The sequence below is a fragment of the Caretta caretta genome, chromosome 6, assembly GCF_965140235.1.
Source record: "Caretta caretta isolate rCarCar2 chromosome 6, rCarCar1.hap1, whole genome shotgun sequence".
In the NCBI taxonomy this organism is placed as follows: domain Eukaryota; kingdom Metazoa; phylum Chordata; order Testudines; family Cheloniidae; genus Caretta; species Caretta caretta.
Genome location: NC_134211.1, coordinates 17,223,244 through 17,249,373, shown reverse-complemented (window position 1 = coordinate 17,249,373; position 26,130 = coordinate 17,223,244). Strand labels below are relative to the sequence as shown.

The 26,130-nt window shown below is 53.9% G+C and overlaps 1 protein-coding gene across 3 annotated transcripts in view; it reads right to left on the bottom strand.

Moving 5' to 3' along the window:
• The window catches only part of B4GALNT4 (beta-1,4-N-acetyl-galactosaminyltransferase 4), a 124,482-nt gene extending 102,035 nt beyond the window's left edge, over positions 1-22,447 (bottom strand). The window contains exon 1 of one of the 3 annotated variants that reach the window (XM_048853326.2): positions 22,155-22,447. In XM_048853326.2, the coding sequence (XP_048709283.2) occupies positions 22,155-22,305 (151 nt within the window). In that variant the 5' untranslated portion in view covers positions 22,306-22,447. Of the gene's footprint in view, positions 1-12,867; positions 12,941-22,154 lie in introns of those variants that run through there. The other 2 variants (XM_048853324.2, XM_048853327.2) reach the window with 2 other exon arrangements.
• Between the last annotated feature and the right edge of the window lie 3,683 nt (positions 22,448-26,130).

The following is a 26,130-nucleotide window of genomic DNA, read 5'->3' as shown; positions in this document are numbered from 1 at the left end:
TAACTGCAGCTTATCCTGATGTTACAGACACCCACCCCTTCAAACATCACACCCAGCGTTTGCCCCAAAGCCACCATCCCCTCCCAGAAAACCTCAGAAATGTTCCTGCTTCTAAGTCACATTCCCTGGATTCCTCACTCTTTTAGAAGCAAGGAGCCTCCATAATAATAGAGTCCACCTGACATCTGAATCAGATGTTTGTGACATCAAAGCTAGCTGCGGTGGAAATGGTCTGCATGGCACAGAGAGGACTGTGACTACACAGACTTCGCTTTCACGCTGAGAGAGAGAGAGTACACACAATCCTCTCTGTGGACACACACAGGGAAGAGATAGCGGTCTGTGTGAAAGAAACAGAATGTACACTGGGGAAGCAGGATCACATCTGTTTCTGAAGTTTGCTGACAAGTGGCAGCTGCTCTGATTTTAAACTATGATTAAGCCCCTTCGTTTTCAGTTTAAACTGATTTTTACTGAAAAAAATCCTAGGTTTTACAAAAAGCATTAATCTTTTTTCCTCCTGATTTTCACCCTACTTTTGTATCATTCAAATACATAAAAATAACTTGTTTTATTAGGAAGATACATACATCTCATGCCGTGTATTGTATTACGATAATACATTAGTCTGTGTGCAAAGCTGCCTGTTGAAGTAATTATTACTGTTATTACTATGCATTAGTCTAGAAGATACATGCTACAAACAAACAGGCACGCACACAAGCTCTGAAGTACGTGTGCATCTGAACGTACTGATAAATCTCATGCCCACCACATACACATTTCAAGCTGTTAGCAGATAACGGTTTAAAGATCTGACACACTAAAATGGGAAGAAAACAAAAATCTTATCAGAATATGTATCAGAACATAAGGAAGTATTTGAAAGTTTAAAAAAACAAACAAACAGGAGAAAAGTATGAAGTTGAATGTATGCGCTGCAAATGGTGTGGCATCAAAGTTCTAGGCTAATAGTTCTAAGTCTACATCAGTAAACTGTTTATTCAAATGAAAAGCTTTATTTGGGGATTGGAGATCTATTGTTTTCTTAAACTCAGAGGTCACATTGTGTTTTGAGTTCTGTTTTAGTTCTGCAGCAAGCCACACTGAATTCCGTTCATCAAAGCATTAATCTACTGAATACTTTTTCCCCCTGTCCTTCCATCCACCAAAATAACCCCCGATATTTACCCAGACAAATTATGAACAGTTTTTGCACCAATTTTCACCTGTTTTTGTTGCGGTGGTAATAAACACAGATACATTCCTGGGAAAAATAAAATAAAATGAAATGAAGGGCCCTAACTATGATGAAAGTTGTGAAGAAACAGAGCTGCTGGCAGAAACTGTCGGATTTACAAAGCGAAGGGTGACTTCTTCATCCTGGCCCTTTCATGCGTATGGGGTGCGGCTGTAAAGCTCACTCCAGACCAAGGGCCTTATCCACGCTCAACTGGTTTCCTCATCCGTTTCCCTTGTGTTACTACACCTGGTGGGGCTGTTCAGGTGGGAAATTTGAGGAGGATGTGCGCGGGGAGTGGTGGGGAGAGAGTCTAGGCCCAGGCGAGCCGTCCGCCTCTTCTGACGCCTTGTCTAGACTGGGGATTTCCCCCGGTTCTAGCCATCGGAGAAGCCCCAACACAGACAAGCAAACCTACCATTTGCAATAGTGCCACCGCCCCCTGCTTGAACCCAGGGCACGTTCCGTCAATGCAGACGGCAGCTTTGCCGGCCTACAATAGGGGTTTGCACTGGGGCAGCGAGGCTGGCCACTAAGGGCTGCCAATCCCCAAAGGCCTGAGTCCCGGGCTGTCCTATCACTGGTGCTGATCTCTGCTGCTTCCCCCTCTCCTGCCAGCTGTGATGGCCACAGCAAGTAAGGGGCTGACAATAAATGGACTGCTCAGCAGATCTAACAGAGGTGCAGCCACTTTGGCCCAGGCCCCTTTAGGTGGCCCCTGGAGGCAGAAGGTTGTCTGACAAGGGTGAGGTCATGTTTGTCTTACACAAGCAGGAGGAATCCGAACTACTAACAAGGGCGTGTCTCTGGTTAATCTTCCCTCCACACTGGAGCTTGCCAAGGCTGCATCCCAGGAACCGTCCTTCTGCCAAACAAGGACTCCAGCTGGTGCCCATCACCACCTTGACTTCTCTAGCAGCTCAGCATGTGTCAGGGACACGCAGGCCTCGCCTCTGTTGTTCACTTGTATGGAAATGGGTCCTGGCTCTGCTTGTTTCTTCTCTTGCTGTTCATTACTGATTCAATAAGAGCAGGTTTTAAGGAGGCTCGTAGGAGCCGTTTGTAACATGAATCCAGGTGACTGGACAGTTGCTCCGGTTCCAGCATCTCTGTTGCAGCCTTGCAGAGCTCAGGAGTAACATCTGGGCGGAAGAGGCTTTGGGAAATGACTGAGTGAGGAGACGTAGGGGATCAGATTCCAGAGGAGGCTGCCTGCCTTTCCCAGCAACGGGGGCTAAAGCCAAGTCGCGGGGCTGAATTCTGATCTCAGCTGCGGCCAGGTAGACTCGCTGGAATTACACCACATTTACATGAATAGAACGGAGATCAAAATCCAGCCTTATTAACGGGACACCTACAAGCGGCTTTTGACTTCTGGAAGCGATGGAAAAATCAGGGCCAAGAAGTTCAGAACTATGGCTTTGGTTAAAGGGTGCCTGTGTCAAACCTCCAGGTCCAGCTCTGGGCTCCAGCAGGACCCATGACCGGGCAAAGCGGCGACTCATCACTTTCTCACCCCAGCTCTGGGGCTGGCTTCACTGTAGAGCATCTTCCAGGTTGCTCTAAATAATACCTGGCTGCCCAAGGGGCCATACCTGCAACCAGGAACAGACAGAGCATAGACACTAACCATTCCCCTTTCCCCAGGCCACTTGGCAGAAGTGGCAGGGACCTACAGCTGCTCCTCAGGCTCAATGCCACCTGGGGATTCCCCCCTGCAAGAAGAGTTGCCTGCTGCAGCACTGCGGGAAACATCCAGTGGAACCCAGGCAAGAAGCTGACGCCGCAGTGGGAACCAGCCAATGGATCGGTCTCCTATCATCAATCCCAGATGGGGCTCCGAGCAGCGTTGGGGCTATCAACAACCTATGGCGATGCTTCACCCCCACAATGCCAGGGCTGAGAGTGACTTTAAAACACTTCTGCTGTTATTACTAAGCACCAGGCTTTGCTCTGGGCAAGACACAGAAGGAGATGCACACCGCCCCTGCCCTGGAGATCATCTGAAATGCTCCTGCCTCTTGCCAGGGGTGCAGGGAAATGTTTTCAAGCCTCAAGCAGCCAGATAACCTCAAGGTGAAACGGCCTGAGCCCTGCACAGCCCCATCAGCCCAGAGCGATGACACCACAGAACATGACGTGGGGATGCTGCCCGGCTGGCGCCCGGCTGCACCCCCAAACAAACAAGCAATTAGAAAGCAATTCGCAAAAGCCCTGGGATTTATTGCCATTCTGAAAACGCTCCCGACCCCAGTACAGACATCGCCACCCCCTGCACCGGCGAGTGGGAAAAACACGGGCGAACACGCTCCCTTCCCCTCCCCCACTGGTGGATGGTGATCCCCGTCTGTAGGCTGCAAAACTCTGCTTCAGCCTCGGCCCCCAACCTTCACCAAACTGCCCCTCTCCCGCAGCCTCCACCCAGCGCGCTCACTGTTCTGGCCATGTCTGCAGCCCCGGCCGAGCCTGTCCCGGCAACGCCTCGCCCACACGAACAGCTTCTCTGCCATCTGGCTGAGAACACGCTGGGAACCTGCCGGCAACAAATGAGGGCGATTTCAGCTCCTCACTGCTGCGGATCTGAGCACGGGGGAGAAGAAACAAACCATACCAGAGAAAACAACTTTAAGGGTAGACAAGGGCCATAAATTACTGGAACCGGAGCACTGCAAATAAGGGTCTGCAGATGCCTTCCAGATTGCTAGGGAGCTCTCGGTGGACTAATGCGGGGCCCTTAGTCCCCAGCAGACACAGGGCGGGGAGCTCAGGACCATCGCACACACGCATGGGGCAGACACAGTGAGACATGAGGTGGGGAGGGGGGCAGGGCCAAGAGAGGGAAAGGCGGGGAGAGGAGCCCCGTCGATGCTAGCTCTGCTTGTCAGATTTCCCAGTCACAACTCCACCGGCAGTGGCAGGGGTGAGAGTCCACTAGCCTTTCAGCCAATTATCACCATAGCACCCAGACACCCCCGATCAGGGTTCCATCGTGCTAGGTGCTGTACAAATGCACAGTGAGCCCCTGCCCCAAAGAGTTCACAATGCAAGTAGATGAGACAGGGCCGGAGGGGAAACTGAGGCCCAGAGAGGGGAAGCGACTTGCCCAAAGAAACTCCGCAGGTCAATGGAAGGGACGGGAACAGACCCCGGGTCTCCTGATTCCCAATGCAGTACCCTATCCATTAGACAACACTGCCGCCATGTGCAGAGCAGGTCTACACACGGGGGCTGATATGGACAGTGTTGTTATGGAAATGTCTCGCCCCAACAGAGATGGGAGCCCAGTGATAGCGAATACTGCAGATCACCACATAATAAGAGACAGCCCCTGCCCCGGCGAGCTTACAGGAGACAGACAAGAGAGGCAAAGGGTGGGAGAAAGGAGCACCACACACAAGTGGAGCGATTGCTGGGCGACAGGCTCCATCCCCCATCAGTCCCACTAGCGCTGCCCACTGGCAGAGCTACGCTGGAGCAACTGCAGCAGTGGGAGATCGCTAGAAAAACGCTGAGCAACTTGTCGGCCTCAGGTCCAGAGCTCAGCTCATCAGGGTTTCCAGCCCTGGCCGAAAGCCCCTCTGCTTCCTTCTCCCGGCCCAGGACAGAGTATCGGGGGTGAACACGGGCCGCAGCAGACAATCTATGGCTCTCCAGTGGAGAGAGAGTCCAAATTAAACCTGATGAGAAGGGAAGTGCGGCAGGAAATTAACTGACACAAAACCCACATTTTACAGCTGCCAGGACTCTGAGGAGCCTATGGGGCCATGGAGCTATGACCTGCTCTCCAGCCCCCTGGGCAGCATGCACAGACCTCTGTGCAGTGGGGGTTGGTGGTCTGGAGAGATTCACTGCCCTTCCTGCCCCTGGTCCTGAGCCCTCTCCTGTAATTTCCTGAGTCGTCGCATTGTCTCTTTTGGAGAGATGGTGAGACCCAGCCATTCCCCACACCCCCAAAAAGGTACTGAGTCCCAGCCAGCTCTGCCCATCCTTTCCAGCTCCAGCTTGCTTGCCCAGACAGGCCTTAGAGGAATGACACTGATGCTCACTTAGCAGCGTACAGAGAGCACACACCTGGAGACACCAGCACCGTGCGTTCCCTGTGCCAGAGGGGTGCTGGCTAGAGAACAGGGGCTGACAGGCCCCCTTTCCACCAGCTTAGGATTCCTCAGCCAATCCTTCATCTAAGGGGTTTCTAGAGCACACATCAACACAGTATCCCGGCACCAGAGCTGGAATGGGGTATGCATACACACAGCCTGCAGCATGACAGAGCTGTGCCCCATTTTCATGCCACACAATCCCTGAATCTGACACTCCCCCCCACCAGTTCACTGCATTCCCAGCCCTACTCTGCAATACACCCCCATACCGGAGTGACCCCCTCAGCCCCGGCTAGCATGCCCTCAAATCCCCGACTTGTCCAAGGAGATGAGCAGCCATGTTCTGCAAGATCCACAGGCCCAAGGGACACAAGGCAGGATCCTCCTAGTGCAGAGGTAGGCAAACTACAGCACACAGGCCACATCCAGCCCACGGGACCATCCTGCCTGGCCCTTGAGCTCCGGGCTGGGGAGGCGAGCCCCCAGCCCCGCCCCTGCTGTCCCCCCTCCCATGGCAGCGTGACTGCGAGCTCCTGCCACTCTGAGCAGCATGGTAAGGGGGCAGTGGCGCAAGCATGCAGTGGCAGTGGAGGGAGTTGGGTAGGGGGTCCCGGGGGGCAGTCAGAGGACAGGGAGCTGTCAAGGTTTCTTCCCCACTCTGAACTCTAGGGTACAGATGTGGGGACCTGCATGAAAAAACCCCTAAGCTTATTTTTACCAGCTTAGGTTAAAACTTCCCCAAGGTACAAACTATTTTACCTTTTGCTCTTGGACTTTATTGCTGCCACCACCAAGTGTCTAACAAATACATATAACAGGGAAAGAGCCCACTTGGAAACGTCTTTCCCCCCCACAAAATCCTCCCAAACCCTACACCCCGTTTCCTGGGGAAGGCTTGATAAAAATCCTCACCAATTTGCATAGGTGACCACAGACCCAAACCCTTGGATCTCAAGAACAATGAAAAAGCAATCAGGTTCTTAAAAGAAGAATTTTAATTGAAGAAAAAAGTAAAAGAATCACCTCTGTAAGATCAGGATGGTAGATACCTTACAGGGTAATCAGATTCAAAACATAGAGAATCCCGCTAGGCAAAACCTTAAGTTACAAAAAGACATAAAAACAGGAATATCCATTCCATTCAGCACAGCTTATTTTATCAACCATTTAAACAAACAGAATCTAACGCATATCTAGCTAGATTGCTTATTAAGTTCTAAGACTCCATTCCTGTTCTGTTAGCGGCCAAAGCATCACACAGACAGAGAGAGCCTTTGTTTCTCCCTCCCCCCAGCTTTTGAAAGTATCTTGTCTCCTCACTGGTCATTTTGGTCAGGTAACAGCGAGGTTATCTTAGCTTCTTAACCCTTTACAGGTGAAAGGGTTTTTCCTCTGGCCAGGAGGGATTTAAAGGTGTTTACCCTTCCCTTTATATTTATGACAGAAGAGGTTGGATGGGTCAGAAGTTCTGGGGCAGGGCAGTCAGGGGTGTTGGATAGGGCGTTGGAGTCCCGGGGGGCCTGTCAGGGAGTGGGGGTCTGAATAGGGGCTGGGGGGGCAGTCAGGGGACCGGGGAAGGGATGGATGGGTCATGGATTCTGAGGGGGGCAGTCAGGGGGAGGGTGCGGAGAGGGGGCGGGGGCCAGGCTCTTTGGGGAGGCACAGCCTTCCCTACCCAGCCCTCCATACAATTTCACTGTCCAATGTAGCCCTCGGGCCAAAAAGTTTGCCCACCCCATCCTAGTGGAACTCTCTAGGGCTGGTCAGCAAGCACAGAGCCTGCTTCAGCTGTATCCAGGCAGATACCTTGGTTTGTCATGCACATCTCTCATGTTTGTTAAGGTTCAGGAGCGGATTTGCTGCTCTCTAGCACGGATCTTGGTTTACTGCACCCCATGTCCCTCACCCAGCTCTGTCAATACACCCCAGTCCTGCCCTCAGCACCCCCCTCCCACTATTCCGGACCTGCCCAATGCACCCTAGTCCTGCCCTCAGCCCCAACTCACAACTCTTCCAGCCCCACTGCAGGCACTGATTTGAAGCCAGAGCTCAGGAGAAGCCAGAATTACGTATCTATGGAGTGGGCACGGGGCTTTTACTAGAGAGGCAGATTGGGGTGGGGGATTAAGTACAAGTACAAATTGGAAGGTCACTTGCATGGCAGAGGATACTGCAGCACCCCCTTATGCTCAGCAACAGGACTCCCAGAAATCTGATCCCACCCAGGCATCCCCCTTTCTGCAGCCCTGTAGCAAGGATAGCCACGGACACCCTGGACTAGCAGCGGCTGGCCTAGCATGCTCAGCGTTAGAAACAGCTGGACCCAGAGGGTCAAATCCCAGCAGGCTCGATATCGCTCTTCGTCACCTGTGCAAGGCCGAGGAAGGGAATCCGGGGAGTTTATGCCATGGGGACTTGCAGAGATATTAAAAGCCAAGGGCCCACCTGCGCTGCATGAACATCAAATAATAAATAGTCCTGCGCTCTTTGGTGATCTTTTCAGGAGGCTCTGTTAGCAAATCAGAGACAGAGCAGCACGATTATCCCCATTTGACAGTGCGGGGAGAGAGAGAGGCGCCCAGGAAGGAGGAAGTAGTCGGAGACCCCACAGGCGATCTGTGGCAGATCTGAGAACTGAACCCTACCTAGCTCCCCGTCCAGTGCCCTAGGCTGCCTCCCCTTGGCATGGCACTGCAGAACCCCTTCACTTTCCAGAGCAGCAGCTGTGTGCCCTGGAGCCAGAACTTCACTCCCCTTCCAGTATCGTATCGCATGGTGGCCGGTTACTGTGGGCCACCCCAGAGCTGACTGCCTGTTAGTGGGGCTGTGCATACATGCAGGGGAGCACTTCCAGTAGAGCTCTGCAGGCGAGTTAGGGCTGCGCATCTGCTCTCCGAATGCCACCCGGGCTGTCCCCAAGCATGGCTGGTTGCTGGAGCACCCCAGAGGAGCCTGGCATCTGCCCTGGCCCAGGCCTCTCTAATCAGATCAGGGTCTTTCTATGGGGCCTGGAGCGAGCAATCCCATCGCTCCCCAGGCTGCCGCAGAGCGGATGAGGGCAGGGCTCCTGTGTGGCACAGGCACGGCAGGGGGTCTGAAGCTGTCCAGGGTGTGTGCAAGGGGAGAGGGGTGGGGGAGAGCTAGCTCTGGGGAGTTAGACAGGACAGCCCCTCCCTTCGCTATCAGAGAAGGTCACTGACGCTGGTGCTTCCATGCCAAGCTTTCCTCAGGTCCCCCCAAGGGCTGCCATGGAGCCCGGCTGAGCTTTAGCTGGGAGCACAGCTGCTTGCCTGCTGCCAGCTTCAACGTGCTTTAATGCATTTAGGAGATAGAGAGGAGTGGGGCAAGATCCCCATGCCGTAGCACCCCACGTGCCCGCCTTCCAGCGAGCTCGAGGCAGCGCTAGCCCTGCCCAGGGACTCTCAGACAGGCACACGCAGCCCAAAGCTCCTGCTCCCTTGCATGGGGATGCGGATAATGCCAGGGAGCAAGGGCAACAGCCAGGGAGCACGGCGTGGCAGGGTCAGCCCATCTAGGAACTGACCAGGGATGCAGCAGAGCCCAATGCAGCATGCTTCTCCCGTTGGCCCAGAGCACAGGATCGTCCAGGATGGTGTCTTCCCAAACAAAAAGGCTCCCAGAGTCCATGCCCAGCGTGCACCCGCCTTGGCACCACTGCTGGGAGCGCTCAGCCAGCGTGTGTATACCCGGTACTATGGTCCCCGCTTGACCAGCAGGGGGTGCTGCTTCAGGCTTGGCTGCATCAAGACCCACTCCTGGGCAACTGACCTGCCGCAGAGCGGAGTGGGGCTCTCCCCTTTATCCCACTGCATCTGCAGAGGCCTTTGCCAGTCCCATCCCCTCTTCCTGAGAGAAGAAATCAGCCACCCAGAATTGGGAGCCTTAAAACCCTTACTCCCGTCAGTGGTGGGGCTGGGCTCCCCTGCTGTTAAGCCAAGCACACGCCACTGCTTAAACCATGGTTTGAGACATTTGCAGCCCCAGCTAAGTGCTAGAATATACAGGATTTGAGCCAGCCCCAGCCCCAGGGCTCTGATCCAACAAAGTAGCTAGAATTTAACAGGACAGTGGGCTCCAGTACTGCCAGGGATACAGAAAGGATGTGATGGAATGCACCCTGGTATTCACACCCTACAGCCCCCTGAAATAACCCTTGTACAAAATATGCCTGGTAAGGTATCCTCTGAACACTAAGAACTCGCTTGTTGAGAATATCCTGGTGGAATACAGGGAGCAACCTTATATGTAAAGTGATGAATTCTCCCTGAATGATGCTCTTGGCCCATGTTCAAACTCACCAAGTCCCAATTAGGCAGAACTGGTCAAGCAGGTCTTAAACAAAGGGATGTGTGTTTACCTCCATTTGCCTATACGCTGTAAACAGAGCCCTCAGACAGCAAGAGAGAGAAGACAAAGAAAAATCTCCATTTCAGGATACACAGGTGAAAAACGGCATGACCCTCCTTCCTCCATGTCTCCTTGCTCTGGGCTGGAAAGAACTTTAACGAGGGATCACTCTCAGGAAAATGCTTTTCAAAGGGTGACAGAGCTATAAAAATATGGGGCAACCTGCCAAGTGCTCTCTCTCCCTGTCGACCGCTCTGTCTTTCACCTAAGACGACAAAAGAAACAGCCGCCGGACCTTGGGAGCAAAACCTGGCCTGAGAGTTTGGTCAGCAATGTACTAAGAACCTGTGGTAAGAACTTCACTTTGAACCAAGTCTAGTCTGTTAAAACATTTCCTGGTACTAAATTTATCTTTATTTTAATCCAGCCTTGTGGTTAAACTGGGCTTTGTGGTAACTCCATTTAAAAGAAGCAAACTGTTGTATATTGTTCCCTGACAGGGACAATGAACCTAAAATATCTGAACTGTCCAGGGGGTGGGGGGAAGACACAACACAGAACATACATTGTTTGAGGGGGGTGATTCAGGACTGGGAGTGTGTTGGGGTCACCCTGGAAGTAGTAACCCAGGCTGGTGGGAGCCAGAGTGTGGCTGGTGTTTGCTGGCAGGCTGCTGGGCCAGGGCTGTGACTACACACCGACACTCAGGGTGGGACCTGCAGGCTCACTGTGAGGAGCTTAGGTTTGGAGCTACGGCATTAAGGTGTTGTGAGGCATTCTAGGGGTGATACAGCCTCTCTCTGGTCTGGATTGCACCCAGAATGTCATAAGGGTTAAAGGGTATAAATGGCACCCCTAGAGGCGGTGCAGTCCCCCTTGCTCCAGGGCCAAGACCCCTTTGTCTCCCCACACCTGGTGCTATCCTGCAATGTCACACACAGCATTGCTTCTGGGAAAGGACCTCATGGAATTAAAGCAGCAACAGAACATACAGGTGCTGCTGGGAACCAAACCGAACCCACTAAGGTTGAATCTAGGATAGGAAGATTCTTCCTGAACAGTGAAGGGGTAGACAACATACGGTTCGGGGGTTTTGACTCCTGGCCAAATCCACCTTCGCAGGAGTCAAGGGAAGAAATGGACAGTTACTGGCGCATTAGCACAGGGTAAAATGGTCATCTCCAGGGATCCCCACTCCTACCTGGGATTAGCCTTTGCAGAGCTGGGGAGGCATTTCCTGCTATAACCTAGGTGGATAAGCACATCGGACTTGGGGGACGGGATGGGAACAAGCGCCCCTTGCTCCGGCACGCTGCCTGAAAAATGGTCCATCGGGGTCATAGGGTCCATTGCCCAGGGCAGGGGAGAAGGATGTTGGGATTGGGGGAGGAGGGTAACTCTGTGACATGCTGTCAGTCACAGCCGTTACATGCCCACCTGTGGAGAGAGCATTCTGCGGGGACTAATCCCACTGACAGAACAGAGACACGGAGCTGGGGGCCCAGGTAGTGCTGCTGAGAAGCTGGCTTTGGGCGGGGGAAACAGTGCAGCCACATAGGCTGGTAGATTATAAACCAGGACCGCTGCTGCCTTTAAACCGGTTTTGATTTAAACAGATTCAACGGTTCCTGAACACACCTGTGCGATCAGGAGCAGCATCAGCATAGCTCAGAGCATACTGCGGCCAGAGAGCCCAGGCGAGAAAGTGGGTAGAAGGCAGCCTTCAATAAGGACCCCTTTCCACACTACTCTGGCCCCGAATATCCCACTCCTGGGCCGCTTCTGCGATAAGCAGAGGGCTCCAGCACTCAGAGCCGTCAATCCAGCCCCTTTCTCCAGCCCTCCGTTCAGTTTACAAGAGTGCAACTAAAGCCGCACAGAGGCAAGGCCACTGCTCAGGTTCACCGGCCAGAAGCAGAGACTGGCAGCCTTCCCCAGCATGGGCGCTACGCTCTCAGGGATACCTTACAGCGGCCTCGCTAGCTCCCATGCAACCCGTGCCACCGCTTGGGAAAGAGAAGCTGCCATGTGATTACCTTGTAACCCCTGGCACTTCCCACGTAGTTAACCTGCCACTATGCAGCAGTTCCCACATAGTTACATGGCCAAAGTGCTTCCCGTGTAAGCAGAGTGGAGCTGAGCCCCCCAAATAAAAGCAAGAAGACACGTTCCAGGGGTGACGCTCCTTAGACAGACAGGGCTGTAGGTGTAACAAACAAACCCCACCGACTCCTTGCTGGCACATCACTTCAACTGCTGGAGAAGGCTGTAAGCAGCAGTAGAGACAGAAAGTGGAGCTATTTCTGGAAAAGGCGGCCACACTCCAGAATGAAGGTTCCGCGAGGGGCAGAGTAGCAGGCAGCCCCATCCCTGGTAGCAGCCAAGTGGCTGGGTGAGAAACTGTGCAGGGTACCACTTGCCCTCCCATCAGGAGGCTTGGGGGCAGGACAGAGAAGCCCCCTCTCGCCATTCCAGCAGCCAGACATGGGGGTGGGGGGTGTCACATTTATTAGACGCCCGTTAGTGAGGGCCCAATATGTAAAAACGGCTCCCAAGCAGGGTCCAGAGACAGCAGCTTAACAAATCCCAGCACCCTCCTCTTTCCCAGCAGCTGTGAGGAAAGTGGGCTTCTCACTGGCACACTGCCCCACTACCATTCCAGCAGAGCCGCCTCCTCCTCCTCCTCCACTTCTGCACAGCATCCTCGGGTCAGCAAGGGCCGAGGTGGTTTTCCAAGTCTTGCTCCCAGCCACCTCTCCCGCCATGCGCCAACGTCCTTATGTGAGGGGGCCAATCCCCACGAGCAAATTCTTTCCTTCCCCACCACCTGCCTGTACTGCGTCCCACGGTCAATGGATTTCAGTGAAGTTCAAAGGGACCTCAAAGTTTTCCCCCCCCTCCAGGGACCCCATTTAGACTTCACCGCCTGCCCTCAATCACACGTGCCCGCCCCCTTGCCGCCACTCTGCTGCCCAGGGTTGGAATATCACTACTGCAACAGCAAGTTCATTCAACCTGCTCTTTAAATCTCCTGACAAATAAACCTGTCGTGTGCTCGGCTCCCTTGAGCACGACACCTGCCAGGGAAGTCTCTGGTGGGCCCAGAGCTCCCATCTCCCATTATGAATCATTTCATTTTTTTTTAATTGTATTTTTTACCTGGCGCGCTAACGTTTCTGCCCCATTGACTCGGAGCGGTTTCCAGCCGGGAGAACACCGTAATGGCCTCATTATTTCAGCTGAGGAATCTGTGTGTTAAATTAGGCAGAGAAGGGTAATTATCTACTTGTAGATGATAAGAAAGGGATTTATTTTATCAGGAACATAATGTCTTTCTGGTTCGGAGCCAGCTCCCCAACCCAAGCAGCCCCTGAACACGCCAGTCCAGGCTGCACCATATCGCTGCTGGAGGGGGTGGGTGCCAGGCGGAGCGCACAGGTACACATGTACCCCCCAGCCACCAGGCATGACAACTTTGGCCTAGCACAGGGACACCGGGTTGCTACCCAGAGGTGCCAGATCCCCAGCTGGAACCACCTGCCATGGGCCCATTTGCGGCACGGCGAAGGCCACCCTTTTGCCACTGTTAGCACAGCCTTTCGCGTGGAGCGTCTGGGAAGGGATTAGGCGGCCAGCAGGAGATACACATGCCCAAACCCTCAGCCTGCAGAAAGGGCATCTGCTTACAGCCGATCTGGGATGGGGAGAGCAGCAGGCGCAGTCTAGAGTCTGAAGCCCAGCAGATTCGTTCCCCAATGCCCAGAGACCTGCTTTTGCCTATGCATTTATGGAGGGGGTGGGGGGGGTTTGCAGGCTTCAGCAGGGGAGCTCCCTGCTGTTCCTGCCCAAGACCGCTCACGGCCTAAGCAGGGGAAGGGGCAGATTAACTGACTGTCTCCCCTCACTGCTTCCATGACATGAGCTTTCTCCTCTGTGCACTACCCACAGCAGGGTGCCCACCCGCAGCCCCGCGCCCTTCCTCCAGCCGCCCAGGAGGCCCTCACGCCACCGTACCTCGTTTCTTCCTCACAACAGCACTCGCCAACCCTTTCCACAGCCCCCCGCATGATGGCACGCCCACCCCCGGCAACCAACCTCCAGCCCCGCATGACGGCACGCCCACCCCGGCGTCCCTTCCCCCACCCCCTGCCACAGCACGCCCACCCCGGCAACCTTTCCCACAGCCCCACCCCCTCACGATAGCACGCCCACCCCGGCAGCCCCTCGTGACAGCACACCCACCCCAGCCCCCCCGATAGCACGCCCACCCGGCAACTCACCCACAGCCCCACAGGATGGCACGCCCACCTCCAGCCCCCGCGACGGCACGCCCCTCCCGGCAACCCGGCACACCCATCCCGGCAACCGGCCCCCGGGATAGCACGCCCAGCCCAGGCTCCTGCCCTAACCACCGAGCCCCCACAACAGCACATCCACCCAGAGCTCTCGGGATGGCATGGACATACCCCCACAACCAGCCCCAGCCCCACTGTGATGGCACACCCACCTGCCTGCAGGTCTGCCAGTCACAGCCCTACACAGGGAGGTTTTCCAGAGATCCCAATGGGGGGAAATGCCTATGGCAAGTGGCCTGGGGCAGGCCAGCAAAGCTCTCTGCTCAAGGAGACAACTATTGCAGGCAGGGTCGAATGAGGCAGCGAACAGTCTCTGACTCAAAGAGCCACCCCAACATTGTAGGTTCCACAACACCCCCTTCCTATTCTGAGTGCAGAACACTCCCTCCCACACTCAGAGAGGGCACCCCAGCCCCAGTTAGAGCCAGATTGTCCATCACGCCGCACCCCCAGCCAGACCCAGGTTTCCAGCAGCTCTCCGCTCTCACTTAGGCACCTAACCACAGCACAGGTTTCAGCCCTCAGCAGCTGCCACTGTGACACTCACAGGCAGGTTTTCAAAAGAGGTCACACCCAAGGGGCTTTTGAAAACTGGCCCTTAGAGCCCCTTTCATCTGGGGTGAAAGCAGAAGAACTCTGGAGTCAGCAGATTCCTCCCCCTACTGCTAAGCAGCCTCTGTCTAGCTGGCATTAGCCTCAGCTTGCCTACTGCCCCCCACAGCTCTCTCTCCAAGGGCTTTCCGCAGCGCCTGTCACGGCAAGATCTAAGTGCTGGGAAGCAGCCTTTTCACATTGTGGAAGCGGATGTGCCACACCCAACCGCAGACACCAGGAGTCAATGAGACATTCTGGGGGAGCACCAAGAACAACTCACCGGAGTCTCACCTTACAGAGCTCTCCCCACCTCAACAAGCCAGAAGCAGCCTCCGAGGTCATCAATCCCATGAAGTTGGAGGCCGAAATGCTGGGCACAGGGACAGAGGCGCCTCTACACCGGGGTAGTCAAGAGGTAAACCACTGGCCAAATCCAGAAAGCTAGACACTTTTGAACGGATCCCGAAATCTTTTTATTTACTAATATCATTATTGTTGTTTTTTAAATTACTTTCTTCTCTGGAGTCTGGACCTTGACAATGCCTGGGCCAAGAAATTTGGACCTCGACACAAAAGAATTGACTACCCCTGCTCTACACAGAGAGCTGTATAAGACCAGACGAGACCCATGTGGCAGCCAACTAACTCTCCCTCCCGCCCCCTCTGCTTCCAGCCTATTAACACTAAATTAAATGGATGTCAGATCTGGAGATCTTCCCCTTCGCTGCTCTAGTCAGCTGACCACCGATCTGTCTGCTAGGCAGAGCATAGGACTCAGCTATGTGGTTGGTGCACCAGATGGTCTTCAGAATCTTTCCCCAGAGCTAGAGGTCAGGGGAAGGTTACTTCTTCCTCCTCTGTGCAGATTCCTTGGGCCCTACACAAGGTCAGCGACAGATGAAGGCACAGGGGAGCCTAGCAGCCTAGGATGTGCACTGAGGAGCAGACTGCATTCCACCTGATTGCAACCGTCTCCTGCTTCCTCACTGCAGGACAGAGGCATCTGCTGAACTTCATGACAGAGCACACACCAGAGCAGGACGCAAGCAGCCATAAGTTAGTGGTGAGGCACCCAAAGCGGTCTTTCAGTAGCCTCAGCTTGCTGCGGCATTTAAGCCTCCAGCTGCTCCACAAAGCCTAGGAGGCAGAAGGGAAGTAGAATCTCAATCACTGGAAATACCCACAGGGCTACATGGCTGCCTGTCTATGCAGAGTATTTACAGGGCACTTAACACTGTAGCACAGACGTTTGTCCTAGCACAAAGCCCAACCCCTAAAGAACCCTGAGCTTGCTGCCTCAAATGCGGCCACTTGGAGTAGATTTTTAATCAGACTGTTTGGTTTGACCTGACCCTTTTCTCTCTCTTCCTCCTTTGGCGTCTGCTCTGGCATGGCAGCTCACCCAACAGGCCTGAAATCATTGCAGCATAGGCTTATTCAGATGTCACACAGCAGGGAGTTCCACAGGTAGGCAACTCCCACCCTCCCAGCCCTAATGCCCATGCTGCCAGCTCCCAGAAACCTCACCCTGGGTCTGCACAGCTCCAGCCGCCCTGCTAGGAGCTGCTGTCTGTGGGTCACACAGTCGGGAGGGTGGTCTCTCACAGCTCAGCCACAGCCCATGGTCGCATGTGGGACCCAAAAGCAAACAGGCAGCCAGTGCAGAGCATGGGGGAAGATGTTCTCTCGCCGTCTGTCATTCAATGGGTGGGCTGCCATGGTTTGCGCTGTTCGGCGCTCCTGTGTAGCCTTGCTCGTCAATCACACAGAGGGAGTTACAGTGATGAACATGCGCATGGTGGTAACTAGATCTCTGACAGTTCCCACGTCCCAGCTCACCTTCCCTGCCATGATACGCCGCCGGCTCCTAGACAGTGGCCGGAACAAACTGCCAGACAGGAGTACCACCCATTGCTGCCACCACAGCCCGGTCTTGGGTTGCAGTGACGTCTGTGCTATTAACGGCCGTGTCTATGCTGTAACAGAGTCACCTGGCACACAGCCACAGCGCAACAGCGTCTTAGACACATGGGTGTATGCTCCGGAACCTCCCCTTGCCCCAGCCCTTCCGTGCACTACCTACAACAGACCCTGTCCCCCATGGAGAGGCGCCATCTCCAAACAAGGGTCAGGTGTTGCTCCTTCCCAAACCAGTTTGAACAAGAGTTGGTTGGGCCCAAATCAAGACAAAAAATCCTTCTCTTTTCAAAGCAAAAAACACACTTCCCGCTACCCCCATCCCCATCTATACATTGAAGCTTGGAGGAATGTAGTTTCCAATGTGTGCTTAGGAAACAGTTTTGGATACAGTTTATCCCAGTATCCCAGAGCTGGTTAGAAAACAGCTTAGAGAAAGCCATGTTTTGAAATCATTTTCAAATCTCTCTCCCCCTCTCCCTGGAGAGAGCAGAACTCCTGTATTTAAACAGCAAGGCCTTGGGGGCAGTCTCTTACTGTGTGTTTGTACAGCACCTGGCACACCGGGGGCCTGAACTTGACTGGGGCCTCTGGTCACCACTGCTCTGCAACAGGATGGAGCCATAGAACAGAACAAGGCGATAGCACGAATGGGAGAGACAAGAGAGACTAGGACAAGCGCCATGCCAGATTCTGCTCTCACATCCACCTTCCCAGCCACTCCACGGGCCTTTCCTTACCTGCTGCATCAAACATGAATGCCTTCCCCTCCCCGACACACATTCAGATCCCTCTCTTCCCGCATATCCCCACACCCTCCTGTTTGCTCAGTTGACTCCATCAGCCTCACCCCCTTTTCATTTCCTTCCCCCACTGCCTCCCAGCCCTCTGCTCCTCCAAACCCATATCACTCCATTCTTCTACAAGGCCTCCATCAATTAAAAAAACAGAAGTCAAGAATATATGAAGAATCCTAAAATTACTCCTTCTGGGTCCCTCCCCACAGTCTGTTTTCTACATCTCAAGCTACATAGGGCACAGATGCCTTGACAGCTGTTCACCGTACAGTGCAGGGCATCAATACGTAATATCTGGGGCAGGGCTGTGATCTCCAGGTAAGCAGCAGGTGTTCTGTCAAGCCACCTTATGGCCTCCTTCAAACTCTCCTTTGCCATGATGCCTGCTAAAAACTTGACAGTGCTTAGACAGCTGGTGTGCTGAATGACAGCATCTCATTATGGTCTTGTGCTGTCTGTGCCGACCTGCTCTCGTCTTATAGTTCAATTATAAGCTCTGTGGGGCAGGGACTGTGTTTGTACAGCATCTAACACACTGGGGTCCTGGCCCATGACTGGAGCACTCCTAGGCGCTCCTGCAATACAAATAGCTAATAAGTGTGGATGACAGACCGACACCATTATAGAGATGGGGCCAGATTCACTGCCCCACCCCACTGGCTGTCACTTACACTAGGGCAGGCTAGGTGTAAAGTTTTAGACTCAGATCAGTGACTAACACAGAGAATTCCTAACCTGGCTGAGGCCTCTCAGTGCTACCATAATATAAATGTTAAATAATACTCTTATTCTGATCTGGTGGCATTTTACACTCCCTTCACACTAGTCTCAATGACAACACAAAGTGCTGGGTATGTGTGAATCAGCACGGGTGCAACTTAAACTCACTGATCCTGGTCTTTACTTCATGCAGTTACAAGCAGCTCATTAGTTAAGGCTCAGCTCCTCAGGCTGGTCCTGGTACCATCACCTTTGAGCTCTGATTTTTCAGAGTTTGTTCAGCTGCATTGTGACAGCAGGGTTTTCTGCTGGGAGCCAGAGCGTGGCAATGCATTTCCTCACTGCTCCGGGTAACACTTGAAATAAATAGCCACATTCTATTTGGGGTTGGGAGATTTTGGGGAGTGTGTCCCAGATGGCATGTCAAAGGTTGCGTGCGCAAGGGAGGGGCAGTCATAGAAAAGACCAGACCCGCATCCTCTTCGGCAGATATCGGGAATAGCCCGATCAGTCTGACCAATTGTTTCCAGAACACACCACCTCGGCTGGACAGGCAGGGCATTCTGAGCCTGCGGGGAGACCGATGCTATAGCACGATCTCCGAACTTCCTCCGGTCACACTGATGGGTGGGCACTTGGTTAAATTTAGGCTTCAAATGTTGCTATCCCACTATTAATATTTTCCACTGCTGATCACCAAACCCCGCCCCTGCAGCTAGTTAGCATGCTTACCCAGGACGGCAGGAACAATCTGCCACAGTCTTACAGCCCGCGCACTGCACAGGGTGAGGCTGCAAGGTCTGAGCAGACAACTAGTCAAACCTTCTTTGAACTGGGTCAATAGTTTAGGCAGTGGCTAGACTCTTGAGGTTAGGCTTACATGACAGGTTGTTTTTTAGTGGGACAGCAGCTGAGAAGGCAGCTCACTTAAAAGAAAACTAACAGGTGTTTAATACACAAGCAAAGGAGTTTCATTTCCTGCTTTGTCACATTAGCTGTATCTTGACTTTCCTGTTTTTGCAGCATGGATAGGATATCACAGTGGATTGAAACATTGTCTTCCCTCATTCAAGAGGGAAGGAATGTTTAGACCCACTCTTTAAAGCTATTGGTTTTTGTGGTTAAAAGCCATTTAACTCAAACATGTAACAAACAGCGCGGATAAAAGCTCTTTGTGAAAGAGTGAGTCATCTCCCACTCAGACTTCAGCCTGCATCTCCAACCCTGCAAACACTTGATATGTAGCTTTACTCTCATAAGTAGTCCCAGCGAAGACAACAGGACTATTCCAATGAGTAGCATTACATACGTATTCTCTTGGATTGGGGGCCTACATTATCCCACTCTAGCTCTCCAGAAACCATAGGTGCTGGAACTAGGGCTACAGGGGTGCTGCAGCACTCCCTGGCTTCAAGTGGTATCCATTCTATCCAGGGTTTACAGTTTGGGTAAATGGCTCTCAGCACCCCCACTATACAAATTGTTCCAGAGCCCCTGCCAGAAACCACAGATAAGTCAAGTCTCAGTGGCCTTTACTTGCTTCTCACTCACGTTGGCACTAATATGGAGTAACTTCCCTGACACCAATGAAGTTATATTCAGTTTACACTGGTGTAAGTGAGAGTAGAATCTAACCTGATTTTGCCATTCGGAAGAGTCTTTGAAACCATAAGCATGGAGCAGAAAGGGCACAAGCAAGAACTGGTTTACCCCTTTGCAGTTCTCTTTTTAAAGAAGAGAACAATTATTTTTAAATGGTCCGCATTCTCATAATAAGGGCACGGGATACAAATGAAAGTTAAGTGGAAATAGAAACATGAAAATCCCTGCTGATGTTCCCCCTCCCAAAGATTTCCAGAAGCCATGAGAATAACTTTCCAGTACTAGACCCATCACAACGCAGCGAATGAGAACAACAACATATCCTTCTACAGCACGGCTTCTCCACATGGGGGTCACAAACAGACGTCCAGGGAGCATAACCCCACTCCCCTGAGAGGGAGGGGATCCCAGCTAGATGGAAGAGGGTCCTGGTATGGAAGAAAAGGAGTACTTGTGGCACCTTAGAGACTAACCAATTTATTTGAGCATGAGCTTTCGTGAGCTACAGCTCACTTCATCGGATGCATACCGTGGAAACTGCAGCAGACTTTATACACTCTGTGTGTATAAAAAGTCTGCTGCAGTTTCCACGGTATGCATCCGATGAAGTGAGCTGTAGCTCACGAAAGCTCATGCTCAAATAAATTGGTTAGTCTCTAAGGTGCCACAAGTACTCCTTTTCTTTTTGCGAATACAGACTAACACGGCTGTTACTCTGAAACCTGTCGGTATGGAAGAAGTGTTTGTGGTATGGAAGAGTTTGAGAGCCCCGCTGTTCTGAGGCCTGGAAAGTGTACTCCTCAAATAACTGGTTTTATCTAAGCAGCCCCAGGTGTTGGGATATGCCTATTAAATCAGGGTTACCTTTCCACCCAGTTTTTCCTGCCCTTCTCCCTTCCTGCCTGGTGTGCTGCATCACAGGACTTTACAGCTTAGCCAACAGGAAGTGCCAAACAAGCTAAACAAAGAGCACCAGCCCATAGACTTACCAAAAACCCCTCCTTCACGGGAGCCAAGCCACCTCCAGCACCCCTCAGACTGCTGGCATGAAGGACTAACAGTCTCCAGACACTGCCAACAGGGCTCTGGACAGTTCAGCCACCGGCCCAGTTAGTTTGGTTTGTAAGCGATCTCTAGCATCTCAGAATTCTCTCTCTGATCCACACACTGGTGCTCTGTGCCCTGGACTCAGGAGCCATTATCTAGCTCTGCTCTAAAGAGGAATTGAATTGCTGCTAAAAACACTTCGCTGCCAAGACTAAAGACATGGAGAGTTTGGACAGCTTATTGGCAATGCAGCCAAGTGTCTGACCTGAGCTTTGCAACCCAGCCAGCCTGGGGGAAGAGTGTTCTGTACATGCATCTCTAATGTAACCGACAGTGCCCAATTTTTCCCAGCTCTTGCCAAAGGGAGCTATTCCAGTGATGGGGACACTTTCATCAGCTTCAGAGGCTCAGGGCTGCCTCTCTCCCACAGCCCTTCTTGGAGCACTCCTTGGATGTAATAAAGGCTCATTATTTCAGGAGATCTCAATCAGGATAGATAGTAAAACCGAAAATAATCACAATGCCAAGATATAAATCCATGCTACACCCACACCTTGAATAGTGCGTGCAGTTCTGATCGCCCCATCTCAGAAAAGATATATTAGAATTTGACAAAGTAAGGAGAAGGGCAACAAAAATGATCAGGGTCTGGAACAGCTTCATATGAGGAGAGATTAAAAAGACAGACAGTTCAGTTTAGAAAAGAGATGATTAAGGGGGACATAGTCTATAAAACCATTAACTGTATGGAGAAAGCGCATAAGGAAGCATTATTTACCCCTTCACATAACACAAGAACCAAGGGTCACCCAATGAAATGAATAGGCAGCAGGTTTAAAATTAACCAGAGGAAGTATTTCTTCACAAACTGCAGTGCCAACCTGTAGAACTTTTTGCCAGGGGATGTTGTGAAGACCAAAACGACAAAAACAGGGTTCAAACAGAATTAGAGAAGTTTGTGGAGGAAGCATCCCAGCAGCGGCTATTAGCCAGCATGCGCAGGGATGCAACACCAGGCTCTGAGCATCCCTAAGCCTCTGACTGCCAGAGGCTGGGAATGGGCGAGAGGCGATGGATGGATCATTTGATGATGACCTGCTCTGTTCACTCCCTCTGGGGCACCTGGCACTGGCCACTGCTGGAAGGCAGGATACAGGGCTAGATGGACCATCGGTCTGACCCAGCAGGGCCAGGAGTCCTGGCTAGACCAAACTCCACCCTAAGAGAACCCACACGAGGGCGGAAGGGGGGGCGCTTCCTTTTGGCCTTACAAAGGGGGTTGCCTCCACAAAGTACGGAGGGGGGCGCCGGCGACACCGGCAGCCCCGGAGGGCCTGCAGCAGGAACTTGGCTGCGCTCGCCAGCCCCTGCCCGGCTGTGGAAGGGGGCAGGAGGGGCGCGGGGCCCCCCTTACCTCGGCCGTAGGCGAAGTGCAGGCGCAGCGCCTTGCCCTGGCGCACCAGGCTGATGTGTAGGTAGGTGAACCACGCGGCCAGGGTGAGCAGCACCAGCAGCAGCAGCAGCTTGAACTGCTTGCGGATCTTCTTCACCGGGAACCACAGCATCCTGGAGGCCGCATTACCGGCCCGGAGCACGGCACCGTCCCCGCCGGGCGGGGCTAGACGCCAGGCGGGAGCAGCGCCCCGGGGCTGGGGCACGTGTCGGGCAGCGCCGGCGAGCGCAGGGCGGGCAGCGGCCCCGGGACCAGGCGGCGGCGGCAGCAGCAGCGGCGGCCCCCGGAGCGGGGGTCCCGGCCGGCCGGCCCCGTCGCCCCCTTCCCCGGCCGAGCCCCCCGCCGGAGGGACAAAGGCATCCAGGCAGCCCCGCGCTCCCTCCCCGCCCGGATCCACTCGGCGGCGGGAGGCGGGCAGAGGGGACGAGGCCGCTCAGCCCGTGCCGCGCTGCCCCAGCCCGCACGGCAGCGCCATGGAGCGGGGAGCTCACACGGCGCCCAGGCGGCAGCGGCGGCTCCCTCCTCCTCCTCCCGCCCGGTGCATCCCGCGCCGCCCGCCGCCCCGCTCCGCGATGAAGGGAGGGAGGGAGGGAGGCAGCCCGCAGCTCCCGCCCCGCAGCGCCCGCGGGGCCCCCGCCCCGCAGACCAGCCCCCGCCGCGCTGGACGCTTCGGCCGCCGCCGCGGCACCGTCCCCCGCAACCCGCCGAGCAGCCGCCGCCGCGCTGCCACCGCTACCGAGCCTGAACTGGGGCGAGCGGATCGACAGCCGCCCCTGGCCCAATCGGAGCCCGGCGCTCCCTCAGACAGCCAATCGCCCGCCTCCGGAGGCGGGGCCCGAGCCAGGTTAGGCTGCGCGCGGCTTTTCATCTCCACGCCAACGTGCAAACATCCACCTGGTGAGTGGGACAGGCGGGTGCGGCCACTGCCCCGGCGGAGGGGGTGGCCCGGGCGGGGCGTACCCTGCCCGCCCCGGCGCGGCGCCCAGGCCGGGGCCAGGCAACAGGGGAAGGGCTGCGAGGGGCTCCCCTGGCCGGGGAGCTCGCTGGGTTGGCGGGCGTTGCTGCGCTGGTGCAAAGCCGGCACCAGTGGCAGCAGAGCGTCCCCCGCGGCAGGGATGGTGCCTTCCCGACAGCTGCAAGCTGATGCTCCGCTGGGCTTTGCCAAGGCTGCAAGGATGCTCCAGGAGGAGGAAGGTGGGTGGAGGAAGGGGGGGCCCTTGTTCCACTGGGGCCACAGGTACAATTGCACAGCTCGGCTCCTGCAGCTCGCCTGTGACAGCAAAGCTGCCTGGGGCTAGCTGCGTCCTCCCAGGGACAAACACCAGATCCAAGCCTTCCGCCCACGGATCGCAACTGGCAGCATCTTATTCATCACCAGCTCTTGTGCCCTGGGGTTCGGGCAGCCCTCTCCTGGAAGGCAGCGGGAGCTTAGCTGAGTGAGCCTCAATAAGTGGGACAAGTGGTTTCTATTCTACCCACTCTGGCTGGGTGACCTGGAGCAAGTCATGTAACCGCTATGGGCCTCACTTTCCCCACCCATACCAAGGGGATAGAATGCCTTCCCTACTAGGCTTAATGAGATGCTTAATGCGATGAGGTTTAATTCATTAATGACTGCCAAGTGTTTTCCTCGGGTTAGACAGTGCAGCGTGGCACTGCACTGTGGGGATTTAACAACTGCGCCATGCACAGGGTACATCCAGTGTTATAGCCCTAGACGTTCCAGTGGGAATGGAAACACGGCGTGGGTCCAGAATAAGCCAGGCTGCTTGCGGTAACCAGCCACATGCTTCCGTGGTGTGGGCAGAGAGCAGCTTACCTTCAATGGGAGAAGGTCACAGTGACAGTCCTTCTCCTTGTGGAAGGAGCAGGGATTCTGCCTCAAGAAAGCAGATCTCACTCCAGGCTCTTGTCTCCACACTAGACGCTTTTCCCCTAAGATTTCCCACCCTAGTCTCTACCAGCGACTCTGCTCCAGTAGTAGCAACAGTGTGAAATGTTAGGAGAAAAAAATCTAGCACTAGAAACAGCCTTGAAATACGCCAGGTACCCCCATAATCAGCATCCTGGCCTGCAAGCAGTTTCGTAACCCTTTAGTAGTCACACTGAACAAACCTCTTCCATTTAACCCTTTCCAAGCTGCCAAAACCCTGCCATGTTGCCTCTGACTTTCTCCAACTCCCTGCTGCCAATTCCCCCACCCCCATCCCCTATCTCATCTGTGCCAAACTGGCAGCCCTAGTGACAAGCCACCCACCTAGAATCCTCTTGGGATTACTCCAATAAATGCAGGCTGAAAAGATGTCACAGACAGATGGGTATGTTATAAGCAACTGGCAGTGGAGTTTAGAAGGAGAGCGCTGACTGGGTCAAACCAATCATTGGTGCCGTGAGGCTGTCATACACTGATGCAAAGATGAAAGGGGAAACCGCTTTTATTAATAACAAGTCTGGATTTGGAAGTGTAGCAGAGCAGGCTCCACCTGGGTTTTTCAGGTGACTGACTAGTGACTGATGGGTGTATTTTAAGCCCTGTGCCAAGGTACAACTTAGCCTGTTCAGGTTACATTGTTCAAATACTTTGAAATAGGAGCTCTGTTTTCCTTCAGAGCATCATGACATTATTTCCACCAGTCTGGGTAATGGTTTCCCACAACCCACTGGACAGCCTGTTATATCTCCGGGTGTGGTTAACCCACGCAGCAGAGGAGTCTCTCTAGGAGCCGAGAGCCAGTGGCGAGGACAGTCCCCCACATCTCTCTGGACCTATCTGCCTATAGAGTGCTGGTTTTAATGTGTCTCTGAGATTGGGTAGCCCACAGCATAGAGGCCCCGGTGGATTGGGGAACAGCAGTTCCAAGTCTCGCTGGGACCTGGAGAACCACTGGGCTTGGTTTTGCCTGATTGAGATCCTAGACCACATCCTTATCTGGAGCAGGTAGGCACAGCTCTCTGATGTCAGTGGATCTCCACCTATGTACACCAGCTGAGGATCTGGCTCATTATCTCCTCCCCTAATCAACTTCATCTTTCTGCTAAAGAAAACCTAGCAACCTCAGGCCTGTGTGCGTGTTTCCAACCAGGGTAGAGCGTGCTCTGGTCCATGGCAGGCATCACTGGGCTGGCATCACTTCTTCAGCAAACCTGGGTGCTGGCTCAAATTGGAAGGGGTTTAGCGCTTCTCAGCAAAGCAGGGCTGGCTTCCACCATCGGAGGCAGGAAGCATTGTCCTGGGTTGGGGAGCAGGGAATTCCTGACAGGCCTTGGGTATCTTCAGCATGAACCCAAGCTTTAGTTAAAACCTTCTCTGAGGAGTGATGGGAATTCAATAAGCCTCCTCGTTATTTTTGACAGAGAGAAACTGGGCCATGCTGGGGGCCACATGGCTGGACTGGAACCTGCTCAAGGTCTCCTTTGTTGCTGCGCCAGTGACTTCAGGGGCCAGGCCCACTTCTCTTCTTTCTCCTATTCTAGGGTTTTGTTTCCCCTTTCAAATGAATTGAGCACTCGCGAGAGGTGCCAGCCTGAGGGCCTTGGAGAAGGTCATCCTCTCTAATTACTCTCAGCTGTGGTACCTTCCTACACCTACCACTGCACGTCAACCCCACTCTGGAGCCCTGCACCCCAGAAAGGAGAGGGGTGTCCAACCTCCCAGGCTTTCCATCTCTGGCATCTCTCCTCAGGATGCCAGCAAGCCTGTAGCCTTTGTGACGGGGACACCTGTCCACTAGAAGCTGGACTGAGAACACCAAGGCTATTTCAACAGGCTCTTAGTAATGGATACAAAGGTAGTTGGCTAGAGGTGTGGGGCTCTCTCTCCTACTCCAGGCCTCGGAGCCAGCGAGTCTCCCTTCTGTTTGCAACTCTCGGGTACTCTAACCACCATGCTACGCACTCGTTTGTGCATTCTCACTGGCACATTGACTGTCTGATACAC